The sequence below is a fragment of the Amphiprion ocellaris genome, chromosome 10 (genome assembly GCF_022539595.1).
Source record: "Amphiprion ocellaris isolate individual 3 ecotype Okinawa chromosome 10, ASM2253959v1, whole genome shotgun sequence".
NCBI classification, from domain to species: Eukaryota; Metazoa; Chordata; class Actinopteri; family Pomacentridae; genus Amphiprion; species Amphiprion ocellaris.
This window is the reverse complement of record NC_072775.1, coordinates 36,487,999-36,511,712: the sequence shown is the minus strand read 5'-3', so window position 1 is coordinate 36,511,712 and position 23,714 is coordinate 36,487,999. Positions and strand designations below refer to the sequence as shown.

The 23,714-nt window shown below is 43.1% G+C and overlaps 2 protein-coding genes across 3 annotated transcripts; one reads left to right on the top strand and one right to left on the bottom strand.

The window, feature by feature from the left end:
• Positions 1-12: 12 nt before the first annotated feature.
• LOC111577611 (myb-related protein A-like) lies at positions 13-15,892 on the top strand. The gene is made up of 16 exons (XM_055014745.1): positions 13-1,071; positions 2,056-2,109; positions 3,470-3,557; positions 3,635-3,706; positions 3,821-3,916; positions 4,010-4,230; positions 5,034-5,175; positions 5,251-5,439; positions 6,116-6,208; positions 6,514-6,609; positions 6,681-6,811; positions 9,217-9,298; positions 11,776-11,865; positions 12,432-12,710; positions 12,910-13,016; positions 15,199-15,892. The coding sequence occupies exons 2-15, from the start codon at positions 2,084-2,086 to the stop codon at positions 12,997-12,999; spliced, it is 1,695 nt and encodes a 564-aa protein (XP_054870720.1). The 5' UTR covers positions 13-1,071; positions 2,056-2,083; the 3' UTR covers positions 13,000-13,016; positions 15,199-15,892.
• Positions 15,893-16,765: 873 nt separating this feature from the next.
• On the bottom strand, positions 16,766-22,443 carry LOC129349926 (nostrin-like). 2 transcript variants are annotated; one of them, XM_055014807.1, is made up of 5 exons: positions 22,281-22,432; positions 19,537-19,580; positions 19,118-19,282; positions 18,730-18,814; positions 16,766-18,047 (listed from the first exon to the last, which is right to left on the bottom strand). In XM_055014807.1, exons 1-5 carry the CDS (start codon positions 22,345-22,347, stop codon positions 18,022-18,024), a joined length of 387 nt encoding a protein of 128 aa, XP_054870782.1. In that variant the 5' UTR covers positions 22,348-22,432; the 3' UTR covers positions 16,766-18,021. The 2 variants fall into 2 exon arrangements, 1 of the variants encoding a protein (XP_054870782.1); XR_008603089.1 differs by having other exon boundaries at positions 18,003-18,047; positions 19,038-19,282; positions 22,281-22,443.
• Between the last annotated feature and the right edge of the window lie 1,271 nt (positions 22,444-23,714).

Here is a 23,714-nt window from a genome sequence, read left to right as displayed (position 1 = left end):
CTGCTGAAAAGCATGCCGGGAGATTTTCGTAACGGGCGGGAGAGCGCAGCGTCTTCACGCAAAGGATTCTGGGAGATAGAGTTTTACTTTGAAAGTTGGTGAAAGTGCTAGAACTGATCTTTATTACTCCGCCAAGCAACGGTGGAGTAATGTGACGATCGACGTATGTTTGTCTGTGAATCTGTCTGTTTGTCTGTGTGAAACATTACTCAAAAACGGAGCAAAAGATTTGGATGAAATTTTTAGAGAAGGTCAGAAATGACACAAGGACCAAGTGATTAGATTTTGGCAGTGAAGCGGCTTATAGTCTGGATCTACAGCTTTGTTAAAGATTTCCCATTGGGAGATATAGCAGCCGGCACCGCGTCGCTGTAACCATGATGTGAACACTGTGTCAATTACGATCACATGATTGCATCCTACTACAAACTAACTGATTTATCAGTTGGAAATCATACAAGGAACAAATGATTAAACTGTGGGCTGTTTCTGGGTCCCATCAATTCCTGCCGTCGCTATATATTTAGGTCACATAATGTAGCAAACCCCAGCCAGACATGTTAAGTTCAGCCGTCAGCCTTATTTTGAACACAAATTCACCTTTCTGTCCTTCACTCATTCCTTCACAGTAAGAGCTTGTCTTGGAGAATAACGGATAAAGACACATTACATTTTTATGAGTCAGACTGTTACAGATTGTAGTCTGATAAATCATTTAGCTTTATGTGAAAAACTGTAAAAATGTCCAATCTCAGGACATCAATAATTTATGAGCTGCCAAAATCAAGCCACTGCTTCCAACAGCTTCATGAACTGAATATAACAGCAGCCTGTTGTTAACATTAGCACCCACATTCCAAAGGAACACACACACACACACACACACACACACACACACACACACACACACACACACACACACACACACACACACACCTTCTGATTATATATATAATCAAGTTCTGCAGATCGCTCCCTGACGTCCCCGGTCTGTGTCCAATCAGAGGAGAGCGCGTGTTCGCTCGAACTGCGCATCTCGCGCTATTTCTTCGCCGTCGCCAACCGTCCCCGGTAAGTTCTCTTTCATCCTCCGGTGACTGCTGCAGTGGACTCATAGATACAGTCAGCGACCGGGACAGAGCAGACAGCCGGTTACCGACCTGACGTCTCGGTCTGAAAACAGTTTGTCACACTTTAAAGCCACGTAACGGCTATGAGGCGAACTGCGGCTAAATACTAACTTGCTGACCGCTGCTAACTTCTGCTACCTTGTGGTGCTAGTTGTCTCAACCATCAGTTCTGTCAGCTGGTCAGACTGAATCATCGCAGAGACCTGTAGCTCAGAGGTCTCCAACAGTGTAATGTGCATTAGGAACCTTCATGCTGGTAAACTGTTTTGATGGCAGCTGGTGTTACTGGTTATCTGATGAGCTCAGCTGCTGGGTAAAGTTTAGCTAAAGGCCAAACGTCCTTCATTTATTCTGTGTGATGATGGTTAATAATGTTCTGTAAGCAGCCGTTCGTACATTAATATCTGATGAAAACCTGATGACTGAGAAATATTCTGACTTTCATAAACACATTAAACTTTTAATAAAATAATATCTGTTTGCGGCTGAGACCCACCCGTCTGCAGGAAATCCCAAATAAAAACCAACCAAATCTTCCTGGAGTTCCCCCTGACCTCCTCAGAACATCTGGTTCTTCATCTCCAGAAACTTTATTAATGATCAGAGTTCTACCTTCATCCTGGGAATATTTCCAGAGTTCCATAGAGGTGGGTTCAGATTTATCGCTTTTAATGGACTTTTTCAGAAATTCATCAGTCCAGCAAATAGAACCATGACATTTAGGAGGAAAAACATCTGAGGTCTGATAAAAACTGACTCCAGATCTGTTTAAATCCATCCAGGTGTCACAGTCTGAAGCTGGTTTCTGATCATTTCGTCTCTGACCAGCTGATAAATCAGTAGCTGCTGTGATCAACCTGTACAGGTGCTCTGTGACCAGCAGCTGTCAAAAGGTTCACGGAGCTGTTTGTTGTTTCCTCTGCAGCCGGACAGACGTCACCTGAGCAGCAGAGATGAGCAGAAGGAACCGCCGGGCCAGGTGAGACACACACCTGTCTCACAGAAACACACCTGTCTCACAATAACACACCTGTCTCACAGAAACACACCTGTCTCACAATAACACACCTGTCTCACAATAACACACCTGTCTCACAATAACACACCTGTCTCACAGAAACACACGTCTCACAATAACACACCTGTCTCACAGCAACACATCTGTCTCACAGAAACACACCTGCCTCACAATAACACACCTGTCTCACAATAACACACCTGTCTCACAATAACACACCTGTCTCACAGAAACACACCTGTCTCACAATAACACACCTGTCTCACAATAACACACCTGTCTCACAGAAACACACCTGTCTCACAATAACACACCTGTCTCACAATAACACACCTGTCTCACAGAAACACACCTGTCTCACAGAAACACACCTGTCTCAATAACACACCTGTCTCACAATAACACACCTGTCTCACAATAACACACCTGTCTCACAATAACACATCTGTCTCACAGAAACATATCTGTCTCACAATAACACACCTGTCTCACAGAAACACACCTGTCTCACAATAACACACCTGTCTCACAGCAACACATCTGTCTCACAGAAACACACCTGCCTCACAAGAACACACCTGTCTCACAATAACACACCTGTCTCACAGAAACACACCTGTCTCACAGAAACACACCTGTCTCACAGAAACACACCTGTCTCACAATAACACACCTGTCTCACAATAACACACCTGTCTCACAGAAACATATCTGTCTCACAATAACACACCTGTCTCACAGAAACACACCTGTCTCACAGCAACACATCTGTCTCACAGAAACACACCTGCCTCACAATAACACACCTGTCTCACAATAACACACCTGTCTCACAGAAACACACCTGTCTCACAATAACACACCTGTCTCACAATAACACACCTGTCTCACAGAAACATATCTGTCTCACAATAACACACCTGTCTCACAGAAACACACCTGTCTCACAATAACACACCTGTCTCACAGCAACACATCTGTCTCACAGAAACACACCTGCCTCACAATAACACACCTGTCTCACAATAACACACCTGTCTCACAGAAACACACCTGTCTCACAGAAACAGACTGTGTTGATCAGCTGACCAACTCTCAGCTCCTGCACCTTGAACAAAATTAACTCTATAGAATATCGTATTTCTCAGATGTAAAACTCGAAATATCAGCATTAAAATGACTGAAGACTGAGCAGATTCACCTGGTGGCTTGTTCTGTGTGAGGGGCTGAGTGGTGTTGTGTTGTGCTGTGTTGTGTAGATTTGTGTCGTGTCGTGTCGTGTCGTGTCGTGTTGAGTTGTGTTGTGTTGATGCTGTTTCAGGACTCAGAACCGGTCCGCCTGTTTTAAGGTTCTGGATGTTGGACTGAGCAGAGCGACTCTACAGAAACCTGGATGGACCAAAGACGAGGTGACTACAGAGAGAGAATCAATAATCAATCACCAGAGTATTGATTATGAGGATGATGATGTGATCTTCCTCCTCAGGATGAGAAGCTGCACAGTTTGGTGAAGGACTTCGGAACCAACAGCTGGACCTCTCTGTCTGCTCATTTCAAGGTGAGTTCAGCTGCTGTCATCTCTGAAGATCAATCAGGCTGTCAGCAAAAGAGGATGAATCTTTAGAACGGTTCTGTAGAGAACAGTGGACGTACTGGGTTCTGTTGTTTCCAGGGTCAGAGGTCCGGTGTGGAATGTCAGCGGCACTGGCAGCAGATCAAGAACCCAGAGCTGGTCAAAGGCCCGTGGACTCAGGAGGAGGACCAGAGAGTAAATAACGCTGGACTGGTTCTGACACAATGTGGACTTGGTCTGTCTCTGAGAGACCAAGACTGGTTCTGACCCTGGTGTTCTCCTGTGCAGGTCCGGGAGCTGGTCCAGAAGTTCGGTATGAAGCGCTGGTCGCTCATCGCCAAGAACCTGCACACTCGTAACGGGAAGCAGTGCCGCGAGCGCTGGCACAACCACCTGAACCCGGCCGTGAAGAAGAGCTGCTGGACCCTGGAGGAGGACCGGATCATCTGCCAGGCCCACCGCCTGCTGGGGAACCGCTGGGCCGACATGTCCAAGCTGCTGCCGGGCAGGTAGGTGGACCACCTGGAGGGGGGGCGGAGCCACCAGTCAGTGTTTAACTTGTCAACTTTACAGTCCTGCATCTCCATGGAAACGGAACCGCCGTGAAGGACAGAGGAATAAAAAATGTCAGGAATCGGAAAGAACTCCCTTTTTTTTTGTTTATTAGTTTACAAAAATGTTAAACCCTGAACCATCATGTCCACCATGGTTCCTCAGATGTTAAACCCTGGACCAATGTTGTCTCCTCATCCTGTAGATGTTTTTCTATCTCCATATTTCCTCTCTACTCTGCTCATCATCTGTAGATGTTTCTCCATGCTGGATGGATCTCCAACTACCTGCTCCTCTGTTCTCTGTTTCTGCTGAATTTATTTTAGTCTCTGAGGAAACACTGCCTGCAGTTCAACCTAAAACTCTCTGAAAGTTTTGGTCTTAGCTGAGTCATTCCTGGAGACCCAGAACCAGGAGGAGGCTTTGGTTTTGGAAGATCTGACTCTAGCAAAGGGTTTATTTTTCAATGAGACATGAATAAATCAGTGGTTGTGATGAAATATCAGAGTTTAAAAGTCAGATTTGGGTAATATTCCTGTTGGAGTGACAGATGATACCTTCATGTACCGTCTGAATGTTGAAAATCTGGTGATTCTTTCTGTTTTGACAGTTTCTGTCTCATACATGGTAATGTTAGAGATTTTCTAAAGGTGAGAAGCTTTTTGAAGCTGCAGCAGCTTTGGGTTCAGAAGGTGTTGAGGTGTTCTCTGTGGACCTTCTGACCTCCAGCCGTGTGGATGCTGTTGTGTGTTTTTGTCAGGACGGATAACTCCATTAAAAACCACTGGAACTCCACCCTGAAGAGGAAGGTGGAGAAGGAGGGCTACCTGCAGGTCCTCTACAGCTCCTCTGTCAACTCCTCCAACACCTCCAGACCAGCATCCAGCACCACCCCCACCAAGGTCTGCTCCACCTGCAGCTGCCTGCAGCCACTGTGAAGTTGATGCTGTTGATAGTGATGCTGTCCTGTCCTCCAGCAGGAAGACAGTCTGTCCACCGTGAAGGACGAGTCCACCTCCACCAATCACAGCAACTGCAGACGCCACAGGAACCCCGCTCATCAAAGCCCCGCCCACCAGTGCTCTGCCTGTTTTCCCACCTCCTCAGGTTGCCGCTCCTCTCTGAGCATGTGCGAACTGACAGCATCTGTAGACCTGATGGAAATGGTTAGTTAGTTAGCTAGCTATCTAGTTAATTAGTTAGCTAGTTAGTTGGTTAGTCAGTTAGTTGTTAGCTAGATAGCTAGTTAGTCATTTGGTTAGTTAGCTAGTTAGTCGGTTGGTTAGTTAGCTAGCTAGTTAGTTAGTTAGCTAGCTAGCTAGTTAGCTAGTCAGCTGATTAGTTATTTAGCTAGTTAGTTTGTTCATTAGTTAGATAATGAGCTAGCTGGCTAGCTAGTTAATTAGTTAGCTAATTAGTTTGTCAGTTGGTTAATTAGTTAGCTAGTTAGTTTATTAGTCAGTTGGTTAGTTAGCTGGTTAGTTATCTAGTTAGTTTGTTAGTTGGCTGATCGATTAGTTAGTTGGTTAGTTAGTTGGTTGATTAATTAGTTGGTTAGTTGATTCGTTAGTTGTTTAGTTAGTCAGTTGGTTGGCTAGTTGATTAGTTGGTTAGTTTGTTGGTTAGTTAGTCAGTTGGTTGGTTAGTTGGTTAGTTAGTTGGTTTATTAGTTTGTTGGTTGATTAATTTCTTGGTTGGTTGGTTGGTTGGTTGTCTTTCCCATCATCACACTGCAATAAGAAGCATCAATGCTGCGTGTTTGTCAGGTTCAAAACTGTCGTCTGATTCTACCATAAATTTGTGACTTTGCGATTAGTAAATAATTATCTGATTCAATTACAGAAGCCGGAGACGTGGAGCTCAGAGGAGGCGGCTTCCTCTCTGAAACCAGATGTGACCTCCAGTCAGTCAGTCGTCGATCTGAGCAGGAGCTACGTGAGGCACCTGATAGTTACATAACAGCCGCTACAATCAAACCAAGTGTTTCTCAGAGGTCTTAATGATGAAGTGTTAACAGACTACCTGCCATCAAAAATAAAGTCATTTAAAATATATTAACCAATAAGGCAGAGGACGGACGACATGATGTCAGAAGTGTATTGTAGATTAGCTGCAGTGCATGGATGTTCCACCAGGTGGAGCCTCTTAGTGTTGAGTGATAGGGAGTTACAGGTGTTTGCTGATTCATTGAATGAGTGCTGCTCCTGGTAATGTGTTAATTTACAGGTTGTGGTCTACAGGTTGCAGGTATGAAGCTGGTAAACAGTGATGACGGCTCCATGGACTCCTGGAACAACAGCAGTGAGACAGGAGCTCTGATCTTCTCCCCCTCTGAGGTAAATGCCACACAGGTGTGTTTAGAGACTGACTGAATCAGTAGACATTTGTGATGTTTGTTTGTGCTCAGTTCTTCAGCCTGTGTGCTGCTGAGGATCTGAAGCTGCATCGTCCAGCTCTCACCTCCACCCCCATCTGTTGCCTCAAACACCTGAACAGCACCCACCTGGATGACAACCTGCACTGCAGCCTCAGCTCCCAGTAGGTCCAGTACCACTGCAGCCTCAGCTCCCAGTAGGTCCAGTACCACTGCAGCCTCAGCTCCCAGTAGGTCCAGTACCACTGCAGCCTCAGCTCCCAGTAGGTCCAGTAACACTGCAGCTCCCAGTAGGTCCAGTACCACTGCAACCTCAGCTCCCCGTAGGTCCAGTAACACTGCAGCTCCCAGTAGGTCCAGTACCGCTGCAGCCTCAGCTCCCAGTAGGTCCAGTACCACTGCAGCCTCAGCTCCCAGTAGGTCCAAAAACACTGCAGCCTCAGCTCCCCGTAGGTCCAGTAACACTGCAGCTCCCAGTAGGTCCAGTACCACTGCAGCCTCAGCTCCCAGTAGGTCCAGTACCACTGCAGCCTCAGCTCCCAGTAGGTCCAATAACACTGCAGCCTCAGCTCCCCGTAGGTCCAGTAACACTGCAGCTCCCAGTAGGTCCAGTACCACTGCAGCCTCAGCTCCCAGTAGGTCCAGTACCACTGCAGCCTCAGCTCCCAGTAGGTCCAATAACACTGCAGCCTCAGCTCCCCGTAGGTCCAGTAACACTGCAGCCTCAGCTGTCCGTAGGTCCAGTAGCACTGCAGCTCCCAGTAGGTCCAGTAACACTGCAGCTCCCCGTAGGTCCAGTACCACTGCAGCCTCAGCTCCCTGTAGGTCCAGTAACACTGCAGCTCCCAGTAGGTCCAGTAGCACTGCAGCTCCCCGTAGGTCCAGTAACACTGCAGCTCCCCGTGGGTCCAGTAACACTGCAGCTCCCCGTAGGTCCAGTAACACTGCAGCTCCCAGTAGGTCCAGTAACACTGCAGCTCCCAGTAAGTTTTCTGAGCAGATCATCTGTGGATTCTATGTTCTCCCTATGTTCCTCCTACAGTCAGTTGTTTGTTTTGGTCAGAACCGGTTGTAGCAGATTGAAGGTCCATTTCTTACCTGATACCAGAATCTTCTAGAGCGGTTCACTCTGGTGAAATCAGTTTGTAATATTTTCATATTGCAGTTCTGGTAATAGAGCTTCTGGCTGTGAAACAGAGACAGTTCTACCATGTCATTTAGCAGACACTTTTATCTGAGAGTAGATGTACATGTTTACATGTTTTATTGGCTGGAATCAAATGTGTGTTAAATGATCCTTCCATGGTCTCTAGTAGGTTTGACCAACCACCTACCAACATGTTGATGTGAGCCTTAAAGTTCACCCCCAATGACCTTCTAAGGTTTTCTTGGGTGGATTATCAGAAACAGAAACACATCCAAGGAACCAGTGATTGTCTCTAGGACTCTAAACTGTTCACACTAGTATACATCCCAGAATACTGATTGGGGATTGATGGTTATCTGCTCGGCCGATTATTGTTGCTGATATTTCGCATTTTTCTGATTATCGGTATGAGTAAATTCACTGACTGATCATTGATAAATTAAAGCTCTATTTCTGGTCTGATGCAGCTCCTCTATTCATCATTACTTTGTGCTCTCAGAAATGTCTTTCAATCAAAAACTGAAAAAAACTGAACAAAGAACACTAATTGTCACCACAAACCAGGAAATTAGCCTCTTTCACAATGGCTAAGGCTATGCTAACGGTTAGAAAATTTAGAAAGCAGCAACAGATTAAACTGAAACAGAGTCTGGAAAACAATAATAATAATATCTTAAAATAAGGACCACAGTTCATATAATAAAGTCCATAAACAAAAGCGATAAAATCGTAAAAGATTAAGAAAATAGAGAAGAACTGCAGACGTACCTGCAGGAGACAAACTGATTAATCTCAGTCTGTCCTAATTTAATCTCTCCTGTTTCTGCTGGACTTATTCAGTTATTGTCACCTTATTAATGAAGCAGCCAAGTCATGAATGACAGGTTCCTGCTGTCACATGCTGTTAAAACAGTACACAAGATCTATATTGGTTCCAATATACGGCCCTGATTACCAGTAACCAACACGATTACCTAAAAACCCACATCGGTTGATCCCTATCAATGATGCTCAAAGTTGGTCACTCCTGTAGCCTACTGATGAAGTTCTGAGGCTCAGAAATGATGGAAAAAGTCCATTAAAAAGTGATAAATCTGGACCCACCTCTATGGACTTCAAGCCACTGGAATGTTCTAAGTGAGACTAAACTTAAAGACTGGAAGCAGGAAAGGAGAACATCCCCTGGAGAAAGTTCTAGAGTAGACCTACCGACAAACTGTACAGTTGTCAGTAGGTCTACTCTAGAACTTTCTCCAGGGGATGTTCTCCTCTATGGACTTGAAGGACCCGGATCTCTGGAAATATTCCCAGTATGAAAGTAGAACTCATTAATGATCATTAATAAAGTTACTGGAGATGAAGAACTAAACAAACATCCGAATGATGATGAGTTTCAGCCTAAACTGCAGCTGTTGTGTTCAGGACCTCCTCAGAGATCAGAGAGAAGTTCCAAGTCCTGCAGTCAGCTCCTCAAACTCCAACACCACTAAAGATCAGTGACCAGGTGAATATTATCCAGTTTTAACAGTTAACCAGTCTCAGTAACCTGTTCTAACGGTTAACCAGTCTTAGTAACTTAGTAACCCGTTCTAACGGTTAACCAGTCTCAGTAACCCATTCTAATGGTTAACCGGTCTTAGTAACTTAGTAACCCCTTATAACGGTTAACCAGTCTCAGTAACCCGTTCTAACGGTTAACCAGTCTCAGTAACACGTTCTAACGGTTAACCAGTCTCAGTAACACGTTCTAATGGATAACCAGTCTCAGTAACACGTTCTAACGGTTAACCAGTCTCAGTAACACGTTCTAACGGTTAACCAGTCTTAGTAACTTAGTAACCCGTTCTAACGGTTAACCAGTCTCAGTAACACGCTCTAACGGTTAACCAGTCTTAGTAACTTAGTAATATGGTCTAATGGTTAACCAGTCTCAGTGACACGTTCCAACGGTTAACTAGTCTTAGTAACTTAGTAACCCGTTCTAACGGTTAACCAGTCTCAGTAACACGTTCTAACAGTTAACCAGTCTCAGTAACACGTTCTAACGGTTAACTGGTCTTAGTAACTTAGTAACCCGTTCTAACGGTTAACCAGTCTCAGTAACACGTTCCAACGGTTAACTAGTCTTAGTAACTTAGTAACCCGTTCTAACGGTTAACCAGTCTCAGTAACACGTTCTAACAGTTAACCAGTCTCAGTAACACGTTCTAACGGTTAACTGGTCTTAGTAACTTAGTAACCCGTTCTAACGGTTAACCAGTCTCAGTAACTCGTTCTAACGGTTAACCAGTCTCAGTAACACATTCTAACGGTTAACCAGTCTCAGTAACCTGTTCTAACGGTTAACCAGTCTCAGTAACCCGTTCTAACGGTTAACAAGTCTCAGTAACACGTTCTAATGGTTAACCAGTCTCAGTAACCCATTCTAACGGTTAACCAGTCTCAATAACACGTTCTAATGGATAACCAGTCTCAGTAACACGTTCTAACGGTTAACCAGTCTCAGTAACACGTTCTAACGGTTAACCAGTCTTAGTAACTTAGTAACCCGTTCTAACGGTTAACCAGTGTCAGTAACACATTCTGATGGTTAACCAGTCTTAGTAACTTAGTAACACGGTCTAATGGTTAACCAGTCTCAGTAGCACGTTCCAACCGTTAACTAGTCTTAGTAACTTAGTGACCCGTTCTAACGGTTAACCAGTCTCAGTAACGCGCTCTAACGGTTAACCAGTCTCAGTAACATGTTCTAACAGTTAACCAGTCTCAGTAAAACGTTCTAACAGTTAACCAGTCTAGTTTACCACAGTTTACCAATTTTCACCCCCATCGGAAGTTTTCTCTTTTTGTTGCTTTTCAGAATTGATTCTGGATCAATTTATTTTCACTTGTTGGACAAGAATGTACAATAAAGACTCTTTCTTGTCAAAGTGACAATGCATTTTTAAAAAATAATGTCAGTAAATATAAACCATAAATCAGTGACTCCATCATTGTTCTCCTCCTTCCAGTCAGGATCTAGTAGATGAACCTTAAGGTCCATCATGTCGATCCTGTTGGTCTCCATCAGTCTGAACATCTGAACTTTCTCCTCCTTCTTCTTTTTAAACTCTTAAACTCTGTCAGGTTCCTCAGGTATCTTGATCAACAGAACCTTTAAGGTCCAGACTCTAGTTCTCAGCTGGATGGAGATCTGGACTCTGACTCTTCCAGAACTTCCACCTTGTTGTCTTCAAACCATCTCTGAGGATCTTTGTCTGTTTGCTTCGACTCATCATCTGGATGGAAACTTGATCTTCTCCACGTCTCAGTTCTCTTCAGACTGCATCAGGTTGTCCTCCAGGATTTCATTTACCCTCTACCTTTACAAGCCTTCCAGGACCTGCTGCTGAGGAACACCATGATGCTGCCACCACCGTGCTTCACATCATGATGCTGCCACCACCGTGCTTTACATCATGATGCTGCCACCACCGTGCTTCACATCATGATGCTGCCACCACCGTGTTTTACATCATGATGCTGCCACCACCATGGTTCACATCATGAGGCATGACTGATCAGAGTTCTCAGAGTTTCTTGGAGTGTTCTTTAGTCTTCAGGGTGTCGTTCTATCCAGGAGTACTGAACCTTCCAGATAGTGGAGTCTTTATACTACTATCTTTTGTTTTACCTTTCATACTTTTAAAAAATATTCAACATTACTTTGTAGAAATCTGTTTTCACTTTGAAGTTTTGTTCAGGTTGAGTTTGTATTTTTTGTAAATGTTTGTAAAAAAACAAAACTAAAACGAACAACCAATTTAAACTGACCACAATTCAGTGATGAACAGCAATAAATGGAGACAACTTCCAACGAGGTAAATACTTTTTACAACTTCTGTATATTGGTTCCATATATCAGTTATTTGTCTCTTTGATTACAAATTATCAGTTTCAGTTTTTAAAAATCTGTGAACACTGTGTGTGTTTGTGCTGCAGGTTTCAGTTTGTTTGAGCAGGACGATGAATCTTATCTGGGAGGAAACAAATGTTGAACTTGACAGTCAGCAGTCTGAGAGCAGCTCTGAGGTCAGACACACAACAGAACAGGAACACAACACAACAGCAACATTAACAGCAACACAACAACATCAGCAACAACACAACAACAGCAACATAACACAACAACAGCATTAGCAGCACAACACAACAACGGCAACATAACAAAACAACAGCATTAACAGCAACACAACACAACAACATTAGCACAACAACAGCATTAACAGCAACACAACACAACAACATTAGCAGCAACACAACAGCATTAACAGCAACACAACAACATTAACAGAAGCACTACAGCAACATTAACAGCAGCACAACAACATTAACAGCAGCACAACAACAACATTAACAGCAGCACAGCAACATTAACAGCAACACAACAAGATAATAAAACAACAACAACATTAACAACACAACATCACAAGAAGACTGAATGTCAGGAGCACCGCTGACCAGTGTAAATGTTGACACCTGGTTTAAAAGAACACTAACAAGTCAGACTGTTTTATAGGATGACGCAGCAGAACCTTCTACAGCTCAGTGTTCTGGATCTGGACCTGCACACCAAACTCTTTCCCTCTGACCTCCAGGTGCAAGGAGAGAGTCTGCTGAGCGCTGCCCTGCAGGTTCAGCTTCAGCCCAGTTCAGTCCAACAACAGCTTCAGCTTCAGTCCAGCTCAGTCCAGCAGCAAGTTCAGGTTGAGTCCGGCTCCACCTCAGAGGTCCACACAGAGGGTGGTTCTGTCCCAGGCTGCGAGGAGTTCGGCTGCTTCCCATTAGATGCTCAGGTGGAGGTGTGGTGGAACCAGCAGCCCATCAGTTACCTGCTCTCCCCACATTGTTCTGCTCACAGACAGAACCCTTTTGAGGTCAGAACCAGCACCTGTTCTGTTTGAAACAATGATGCTCAGGTGCAGCAATAAGACTATGTGTAAATAGACCTATGAGATGTCGGACCTGTTGTCTCACCTGTCATGATGTCAGAGTTAACAGTAAACCTACCTGTGAGAGTCAGAGTTAGAGTTAGCAGATGTTTTGAAGTCTCTCAGGTGTGTGTTGCGTTTCCAGCTGAGCGGCGAGCTGCAGGTGGTGATGTTCGGTAAAACAGTCGACCAGGTGAGTCTGACGGAGCAGGCGAGACTCTACGTGGAACCGTGATGGACGCCCAGCAGCCGGTGAGTTGCTCCGCTGTCACAGATTCAGAGTAAACATGAAGAACAAGACGTCCTGATCACCCCCTCATTTAATGTTTAGTATCCATTTACCTGATGATACACTTTCAATACTTCAAAGTTACTTCATCAAGTGTATCTGTAGAGTAAAACTGTATTTCTGGATCCGGTCTGTTCCTTAATGTTCTTTGTCTGGAACCTTGTAGCAAAGCTCCAGTAGAACCCTGTCTAAAGGTAACATTACTGGGTAAATGTGGCATTAGAGGGTAAATGTAGTACTAGAGGGTAAATGTAGCATTAGAGGGTAAATGTAGCATTAGAGGGTAAATGTAGCACTAGAGGGTAAATGTAGCATTAGAGGGTAAATGTAGTACTAGAGGGTAAATGTAGTACTGGAGAGTAAATGTAGTACTAGGGGGTAAATGTAGCAGTAGAGGGTAAATGTAGTACTAGAGGGTAAATGTGGTATTAGAGGGTAAATGTAGTACTAGATGGTAAATGTAGCACTAGAGGGTAAATGTAGCATTAGAGGGTAAATTTAGCACTAGAGGGTAAATGTAGCACTAGAGGGTAAATGTAGTATTAGAGGGGAAATGTAGCACTAGATGGTAAATGTAGTACCGGAGGGTAAATGTAGTATCAGAGGGTAACTGTAGTATCAGAGGGTAAATGTAGCATTAGAGGATAAATGTAGTGTTAGAGGGTAAATGTAGCATTAGAGGGTAAATTTAGCACTAGAGGGTAAATGTAGTATTAGAGGGGAAATGTAGCACTAGATGGTAAATGTAGTACCGGAGGGTAAATGTAGTATCAGAGGGTAAATGTAGTATCAGAGGGTAAATGTAGCATTAGAGGGTAAATGTAGTACCAGGAGTTAAATGTATTACTAGAGGGTAAATGTAGTACTCGAGGGTAAATGTAGCATTAGAGGATAAATGTAGTACCAGAGGGTAAATGTAGTATCAGAGGGTAAATGTAGTATCAGAGGGTAAATGTAGCATTAGAGGGTAAATTTAGCACTAGAGGGTAAATGTAGCACTAGAGGGTAAATGTAGTATTAGAGGGGAAATGTAGCAGTAGATGGTAAATGTAGTACCGGAGGGTAAATGTAGTATCAGAGGGTAAATGTAGTATCAGAGGGTAAATGTAGCATTAGAGGGTAAATGTAGTACCGGAAGTTAAATGTAGTACTAGAGGGTAAATGTAGTACCAGAGGGTAAATGTAGTATCAGAGAGTAAATGTAGTATTATAGGGTAAATGTAGTATTAGAGGGTAAATGTAGCATTAGAGGGTAAATTTAGCACTAGAGGGTATATGTAGCACTAGAGGGTAAATGTAGTATTAGATGGTAAATGTAGCACCGGAGGGTAAATGTAGTATTATAGGGTAATTGTAACATTAGAGGATAAATGTAGTACTAGAGAGTAAATGTAGTACTGGAGAGTAAATGTGGGGTACCAGGCTCTCTGATACAAGTCATTCGGTCCCTGACAACCAAAGTGAGAGCTGTGTCCACATACTTGGCACAAAGTGAGACACGTTTCCAGTGGATGTTGGACTCCTCCAGGGCTGTCCCTTGTCTCCGATCCTGTTTGTGGTGTTCATGGACAGGATCTCAAGGTGCAGCTGGGGTGAGGAGGGTGTCTGGTTTTGGGGGGTAACAGCAGTTACAGCAGTAAATGTAGCATTATAGGGTAAATGTTCTACTAGAGGGTAAATGTAGTACTAGAGGGTAGGATGTACTGCAGTAAACCTGTTTTCTCTCCATGATATCAGTAAATGTAGATCAGCTGTAGTTCCTGGTTGTTCCACCAGGTGGAGCCTCTTCCTGTTTAATCCTGTAGATCAGCAGTGAGTGTTTTATCAGTCAGTAGTAGTTAGTAGTAGTCAGTATTACTCAGTAATACTCAGTAGTAGTTAGGGCTAGTAATTACTGATGGTAACTCACCTGTTCTCAGGTGTGACTCAAGTGTGAACCACCAGGTGTGACTCAGGTGTGAACCACCAAGTGTGAACCAGCAGGTGTGAACCACCAAGTGTGACTCAGGTGTGACTCAAGTGTGAACCACCAGGTGTGACTCAGGTGTGAACCACCAAGTGTGAACCAGCAGGTGTGAACCACCAAGTGTGACTCAGGTGTGACTCAGGTGTGAACCCTCAGCTGATGTGGTTGTTTGGTTTCAGGTGAAGCTCCTGTGAGGAAATGCTGACTCCTGCCGAATCAGTCTGCTGAGTCGTCCTGCTAATCATGACTCAGCTCTTTCTCTGCAGCGTCATGCTTTCTTTACTGATTTAGCTGCACATAATAACTGCACACATTTTATTTATTTGGTTTTATTTCAACTGTATTTTAGCAGAAATAGAAACAACTTTACACAGTTTTTAAAATGTAACACTTTTTAATATTAAAAGCAATTTATATTTATATTTTTATATATAGATGCCTTTAAACATTTATTTAACTATTTATTTCTTGACATGTGGCTGCTGATGTACTGACTGTATTAAACAAATTAGTTTTTACCACAGAGACACATTAACTGTTGCACTTTAAATCAGAGCGGATCAACTTTTTAAACTACATTAGTATAAAAGTCAGACCGTTTCATTTGCTTTTTCTTGTTTACTGTTTCAAAAACTGAACAGTTCTGTTTTTAACACTGAGACACTTTAACCTCTGCTCTTTGGATCAGAATTGATGTTTTTATTTTTTAAACTGAAAACAGAACAGATTTCACTGGACACTGACCGTAATTTATTGTTTTATTTGCAGTAGATTTTCTGATACATTTATTTTATTTTTCCACTTATTTTAGATGTGAAATTGTGTATCTCCAGAAAAAAACGTGGTTTTTCATAAATAAACTGAAGGATTGTGTTTGATTTATTCTGCTTTTCATTCTGCTCAGATGTGAAATAAACGTGTTTCAATTTGAGTTTAAACAGATTCAGATTCATTTTTTACAGATTCAAAGTTAATTTAGTCTCTGAGCAGCTGAAGATAGATTCCTCTGAATGAGTCAGAATCGTCCTGCTTCAGGTCACGGACTACAGACTCTGGACAGACTGACCTGAAACAGGACGTCAGAGACGAGGACTTGGCCTTAAAGACTCGGCTGGACTGGATGTAAATGACTTGAATACTGAAAGTGACTCGACAGCTACTGAGAGACTCAGACTGACTTGAAAACTTGGGGTTGGCCTCCCTGACTCAGGGATGAGAATTTTCCACGGATCCGCGGAATTCCGAGTTTTTTTCCGCCGAAAGTATAGTTTTTGTGAATCGTGTAAATCCGTTGAGAAAATTGTAGGGGGGTAGGGGTAGGCAAGCGGCCGGCCGGCCGACACGTCGCGAGCCGAGGCTTGTGATGGCCGCCCGCCGTGATGACCATCCCGCCGCCGACATCTTTCGGCAACGCGCATTGCAAAATCAGATACAGCTGTGAGAACGGAAATCGGCATTGCTATCTGTAAACATCACTCGCTATTTATGTTAATGACAACATCCGCCTATTTTCGGCAGCAATTTGGCGCCAGTTTCATCTGATTGTTTCCTTCCACATGTTAAATTTCGCGGATATGCAAGCACACGATATTGTTGAGTTTTGATCATTTCTGGTGCGTGGATACGTATAGATCTATGGTTGTTTTGGTTACCTAAAGAACCTTTTTCACCAGCATGGCGAAAGTTTTGTATCGTAAGGAGGAGGATCGTGCCAGGGAAATAGACAAGTCTAACGGCATCAAGAACTTCAATGAAACACAGATGGACTTTTATTTTATTACATTTTTGACCACTGTGGATAAAGCAGCTCACAACATATTTGTGGTAAGGTACTTGATTCTTTGTGTATATTTCAGTTCTTCTAATTCATATATAAACTGTGCCATTCCTTTGAACAACAAAATATTGGGGTATTAATATGTTGTATTAGAATTAAAATGAACAGGGTATAAATATGTTGCATTTAAATGAACAGATTCCTTGAAAGGCATGAAACTCAAAAATTGAATGTACCATAAATGATAATGATAATGTATCCCCTTGGTAGCCCACCAAATTGAGATATTGTTTTTTTTTTTTTTTTTTTTTAAAAAAACAGGTGAAATTCATTGAAGAAATTAATGGATTTTGGGTGTTGATTGCCTTATATATTCACTGTTAAAAGTCCCCAGAGAATGCCACTTCTAAGTGAATTTTATAAAAATTTTCCGTGCCGGGGGGGGGGGGGGACATTTTCAGAGTTTTTTTCCATTTGTCATTCACATCCCTGCTGACTTCTCTATGAGCTCAGGAACTCATCGACCTGCTGACTCAGATTCAGGTATGGAGACACTTCAGACACCTGAGAGACTTAATGCAACGACTCCAGCTGGTTTGTGTCCTTCAGGAGTCATGAGACTAACTGGGACTTTTTCTCAGGGACAGAACTGAACCTCGACAGGTCTTCACCTGTGTGACTCGGACAAGTCTTTGGTGACTCGAACATGATGTTCAGACCCGATCAGGACACTTGGACTCAGACCTGTAGGACATCAGCACCTGAAGGTGATCTCAAGTGACTCGGACTGGACCTGGAAGTGATGGAGACTCAAACAGGACGACCTCAGAGAGAACATGAGGGTCGGTTTGTCTTCAGTGTCTTCAGGGTTTCAGGAGCAGAATCAGGAATCATTGAGAAACCGAGTCTAGACCGTCTGGACAGAAGCAAGTTCTGGTCTAGACCATCTGGACAGCAGCAGGTTCTGGTCTAGACCGTCTGGACAGCAGCAGGTTCTGGTCTAGTCTGGCTGGACAGCAGCAGGTTCTGGTCTAGTCTGGCTGGAAGGCGGTGTTGATAGTGCCGGAGTCTGGAGCTGGGTGGGGCAGCTGAGGGCAGCTCTTCCTCCTGGACTTGGCCAGGACTCGGTGCAGGAGGCTGGACGACCCGTGAGCCGCCGACACTCCTGGTTCCAACGACTCCGAGGGTCCGTCGAGACCGACCGGCCGCTGAACGCTGTTTTTCCTCAGCAGTTTGGGAGTGCTGCGACCGCTGCAACGAGAACATAGAACCCAAGTCAGTTTAATTAAAGTCGGTTTAATTAAAGTTGACTTTATTAAAGTCAGTTTAATTAAAGTAGCTTTAATTCAAGTCAGTTTAATTAAAGTTGGTTTAATTAAAGTGGGTTTAATTAGTCAGTTTAATTAAAGTCAGTTTAATTAATGTTTGGCGACTTAGAATGTGGTTATGTTTGTAAATATTGTAATTTAACACTCCTTTTAAATAATGTGTAGAACTAATAGGAACAACTTAATTTTCTATTTGCTGCTGTTAGACTAAATTTCCAACTGTGGGATCAATGAAGGTTTAATCTGTCTTTGGTACCAGCTTAAAGACTTGTGCTTCTGCTGCCCATCAATAAACAGTTCCAGATACCTTTGATAAGCCTGATTAGTTTATAATGATTATTATGTTCTATAAGTTATTTCAGTGTGGCATCGTCTGTAAATAATTCAAACCGTTTCTGTGTTAAAATCTTGATGCTGGATATGAAGAAGAACACAAAATACCACAAAGAGGAAGATTAAAGGTGTAAAGTGACGAAGGAGAGGCCGAACCACAGGAGATTGTTTTTATCTGTTAAAGTTTCACAACCAGCAGAACAATAATGGTTCATAAAGTCTAAACCAGCTGGAAATCTGAAGATACTAACACAGTTTCAGGTTGTAGTTACCTGGTGCAGCCACAGGGGGTTTTGTCTGTTTGCACTGCTGGCACACCCTCCTCCTCGGAGGGGGCGTGGCCTGCGCCGCCCCACCCTAAAGGGGGAGGAGCACATGTTGTTACACCTGATCTGAAAATGTATGTAAATTTGCATGTTTAATGAGCTGATTTGTAAATTAAAGCATAAAATGATGTCATAATGATGTCATACTGACACCTGCTCAAGTTTCACCTGCAGCACCTCCAATTAAAACATTTCGCACCTGAGCAGGTAAACTTCATCTCTGGCTGTTTTTAAATAGAAGCAGTTGAGTTTACCTGTGATGACATCAGAGGCTGCATGGGTGCAGGTGGCCCAGGTGTGTCCCCGCCCCCAATGACCAGGTGAGTGCTGTTACCTGCAGCGGCTCCACACAGGTGGCGGGAAAATAGCCCTGGTGTCCGGTGGGCAGCCGGCCGAACCACCAGGCCTCGTCCTCCTTAAACAGAACCTGGACCAGGTCTCCCCGGTTCAGGTCCAGCTCCTTAGGCCAGCGAGACCGGTATGATGTCACCACCACCACCTGCAGCCAGTCCACAGGTGAGTGTTACAGCAGACACCTGAATTTATCCTTAAAAGTCAAAGTGTTAATGAGTGATGTGTTAATGATGTGTCAATGATGTGTTAATAAATGATGTGTTAATGATGTGTTAATGAATGATATGTCAATGAATGATGTGTTAATGATGTGTTAATTAATGATGTGTTAATTAATGATGTGTCAATGATGTGTTAATTAATGATGTGTTAATGAATGATGTGTTCATGATGTCTTACCTTCTCTGCTGCCACCTGTCTGGTTCTCGTCCTTGACCTGCAGACTGACAGAAAATCATGTGATCAATACTCTGATGACATCATCTGATCACTGCCACCAGATCAATGAGTTTTCACTAGTAGATGGTCCTGATGAGGTTCTGATGAGATTCTGATGAAGCTCTGTTCAGAGTTCAGTTCTGCACCTGCTGTTACCTGGTGATAAACTGATTGGGTGTTGCCATGGAAATCCACCTTCACTCCTGTGTCTCTGACAGCAGCTGTAGAAGTAAATAAACCTGATTGGTTCACCTGGAGGCAGTGAGGGGGTGGGGCTACACAGAGCTGGACTCTATTGGTTATCTAGCTGTGAGGTCAGACCTGGTTGTAAAGTTGGAGGTGAAGCAGCTGTGAAGCCTCCATAGATGTCTGACTGTTAACGACAGGTAACAGCAGGTTCTAATGGTGTGGATTAAGGTGGAGCTGCAGGTGAGTCCTCCATACAGCAGGTGGAGCTGCAGGTGAGTCCTCCATACAGCAGGTGGAGCTGCAGGTGAGTCCTCCATGCAGTAGGTGGGGCTGCAGGTGAGTCCTCCATGCAGCAGGTGGAGCTGCAGGTGAGTCCTCCAGAAACAGGTGGAGCTGCAGGTGAGTCCTCCTTAAACAGGTGGAGCTGCAGGTGAGTCCTCCTTAAACAGGTGGAGCTGCAGGTGAGTCCTCCATACAGTAGGTGGAGCTGCAAGTGAGTCCTCCAAAACAGGTGGAGGTGCAGGCGAGTCCTCCATACAGTAGGTGGAGCTGCAAGTGAGTCCTCCAGAAAGAGGTGGAGCTGCAGGTGAGTCCTCCATACAGTAGGTGGAGCTGCAGGTGAGTCCTCCTTAAACAGGTGGAGCTGCAGGTGAGTCAGGATTTCAGGTTAAACTTGTTCCGTCTCCACAGTAACTGATGCTGAACACCTGAGCTGCTCCAGAGCAGGTGATGTTCCAAGTAAGAGACCATCGTGTCTTAAAGCGCCTCCTACTGAAAAGACCATGGCCAGGACCTGGACCTGGACCTGGACCTTCTAACCACTGATCCTACAGCAGAAACGGATGGAAACACTGAAGCCTCGGTCTGATGACTGATGTTGAACTTTGAGTTTCTCCTAAAGGTTTTTCAGGAGCTGAAAGGATGAAACTAAACATTCCTTCTCAGAATGAGGCTGAGATCAATGAATTCATCAACATGGAAACAAATTTTATTCCTGGATTATTTGTTATTTGTTTCTGTGAGCAGCAGTAAAGAACGCCAGGATGATAAACTGATAACACAGGATTTGTTTTTCCTGTAAAGTGACCTTGGATGTCAAGAAAGGCGACTACAAATAAAATGTATAATAATAATAATAATAATAATAATAATAATAATAATAATAATAATAATAATAATAATAATAATAATAATAATAATAATAAATCTCATTCACGTTAATATTAATTACACTTGTGACAGATTTACTTTAAACTTCTCATGTTGGTTCAGTTTAAATAAATGAAGCTGTTTAATAATCTTCTGAGAGATGACTTCTGTCTGAAGATTTTATTTTTTTATTCCTGCAGATGAAGCAACAAAACTGTTTATGACTCTTTAGTAGAAAATAAAGAAAAAAAACCTCCCCTCAGAGCAGAGCTCTGTTCTGTTGGTCTCTGAATGTTCTGATCCGATAATCTAAGTGGGTCAGACCCAGTACCGGTTCTGTAGAACTTTGAACACAATCTGAAGTGAAGCTTCTCATTCACAGATAGCAGCAGCAGAACTCTGGGACTGAAGGATTTTTACACATTTCAGCTCCAATATTCCTGAAAAATATCAAACCCAAAATGACAGCAAAGCTTGGTCAGAACTTTGGTCTCCAGGTTCTGATCCATCAGGCAGTAAAATGAAACATCCACAATAACCCAAATTTCAAAACAGAACGGGACTGATTCTAATCACGTTAGTCCGAACTATTGTCTCTGAGTTTATTTCATATCTGAGCTCAACAACACTTGATGATCAATGATCCAACATGGATCTAACAGCAGCTGGAATATCTGTTCACCTCAGACAGGTCAGCTGTTTATCAGCTGTTTATCAGCTGTTCATCTGCTGTTCATCAGCTGCAGCTAAATACTGAACTTTCACTTTGACTGTTTCATAAATCAAAGATAAATTGAGCTGTTGGTTCTTTGCACTCTTTGATCAGCTGCTGTTAGTTTCTGATGTTTTCTACATCACTGATCAATATCAGGTTCTACTGCGGTTCTACAGCACTGAGGGTTCCTGTCTGACTGCAGGAACGTTAGCAGAACAGTTGTAGAACATTAGTAGAACATTAGCAGAACAGTACCAGATCATTAGTAGAACAGTACCAGAACAGCACCAGAACATTAGTAGAACATTAGCAGAACAGTACCAGAACATTAGTAGAACATTAGTAGAACAGTACCAGAACAGTAAAAGTACATTAGTAGAATATTAGTAGAACATTAGTAGAACAGTACCAGCACATTAGTTGAACAGTAGTAGAACATTAGTAGAAAATCAATAGAGCAGTCCCAGAACATTAGTAGAACATTAGTAGAACAGAAATGAACATTTGTAGAACATTAGTAGAACATCAGTAGAACCGTACCAGAACATTAGTAGAACAATACCAGAACATTAGCAGAACATTAATAGAACATTAGAACATTAGTAACTGAAGCCAGATCAGTAAAGCTACTTCCTAGAACTGTGAGTCTCACCTTGTGGGGAGAAGACGGTGGTAAAAACCTCCAGGTGTTCCTCAGAGTGTCTGTAGATCTGCTGCATGTCGACTGGAAGGAGCTGAGAGGAGGAAGATTAAATACTGCAGCTAATCCCACATACACACTATACACACTACACACACTGCTACACACTACACACTACACACACACTATACACACTACACACACTGCTACACACTATACACTACACACACTATACACACTACACACACTGCTACACACTATACACTACACACACACTATACACACTACACACACTGCTACACACTATACACTACACACACACTATACACACTACACACGCTGCTACACACTATACACTACACACACACTATACACACTACACACACACTACTACACACTATACACTACACACACTATACACACTACACACACTGCTACACACTATACAATACACACACTATACACACTACACACACTGCTACACACTATACACTACACACACACTATACACACTACACACACTACTACACTCTATACACTACACACACACTATACACACTACACACACTACTACACACTATACCCTACACACACTATACACACTATACACTACACACACACTACACACTACACACACACTATACACACTACACACACTACTACACACCATACACACTACACACACTGCTACACACTATGCACACTACTACACACTACACACACAACTACACACTATACATTACACACATACTATACACACTACACACACTATACACACTATACACACACTATACACACTACACACACTACTACACACTATTCACTACACACACACCATACACACTACACACACTACTACACACTATACACTACACACACTATACACACTGCTACACACTGCTACACACTATACACTACACACACTACTACACACTATTCACTACACACACACCATACACACTACACACACTACTACACACTATACACTACACACACTATACACACTGCTACACACTGCTACACACTATACACTACACACACTACTACAGACTATACACTACACACACACTATACACACTACACACACTACTACACACTATACACTACACACACTGCTACACACTATGCACACTACTACACACTACACACACTACTACACACTATACATTACACACATACTATACACACTACACACACTACTACTTATACACTACACACACACTATACACATTACACACACTATATACACTATACACACACACTATACACACTACACACACTACTACACACTATACACTACACACATTATACACACTGCTACACACTGCTACACACTATACACTACACACACTATACACACTACACACACTACTACACACTATACACTACACACACATTATACACACTACACACACTACTACACACTATACACTACACACACTGCTA

Coding starts and splice junctions, on each gene's coding strand:
- LOC111577611 (XM_055014745.1), top strand. CDS start 2,084: ATGAGCAGAAGGAACCGCCGGGCCAG. Junction 6,610..6,680: donor TGATCTTCTCCCCCTCTGAG/GTAAATGCCACA, acceptor GTTTGTGCTCAG/TTCTTCAGCCTGTGTGCTGC. Junction 9,299..11,775: donor CACTAAAGATCAGTGACCAG/GTGAATATTATC, acceptor TTTGTGCTGCAG/GTTTCAGTTTGTTTGAGCAG.
- LOC129349926 (XM_055014807.1), bottom strand. CDS start 22,347: ATGCAGCAGATCTACAGACACTCTGAGGAACACCTGGAGGTTTTTACC. Junction 19,283..19,536: donor GACAGGTGGCAGCAGAGAAG/GTAAGACATCAT, acceptor GACTGGCTGCAG/GTGGTGGTGGTGACATCATA. Junction 18,815..19,117: donor CCTGTGTGGAGCCGCTGCAG/GTAACAGCACTC, acceptor CTCCCCCTTTAG/GGTGGGGCGGCGCAGGCCAC.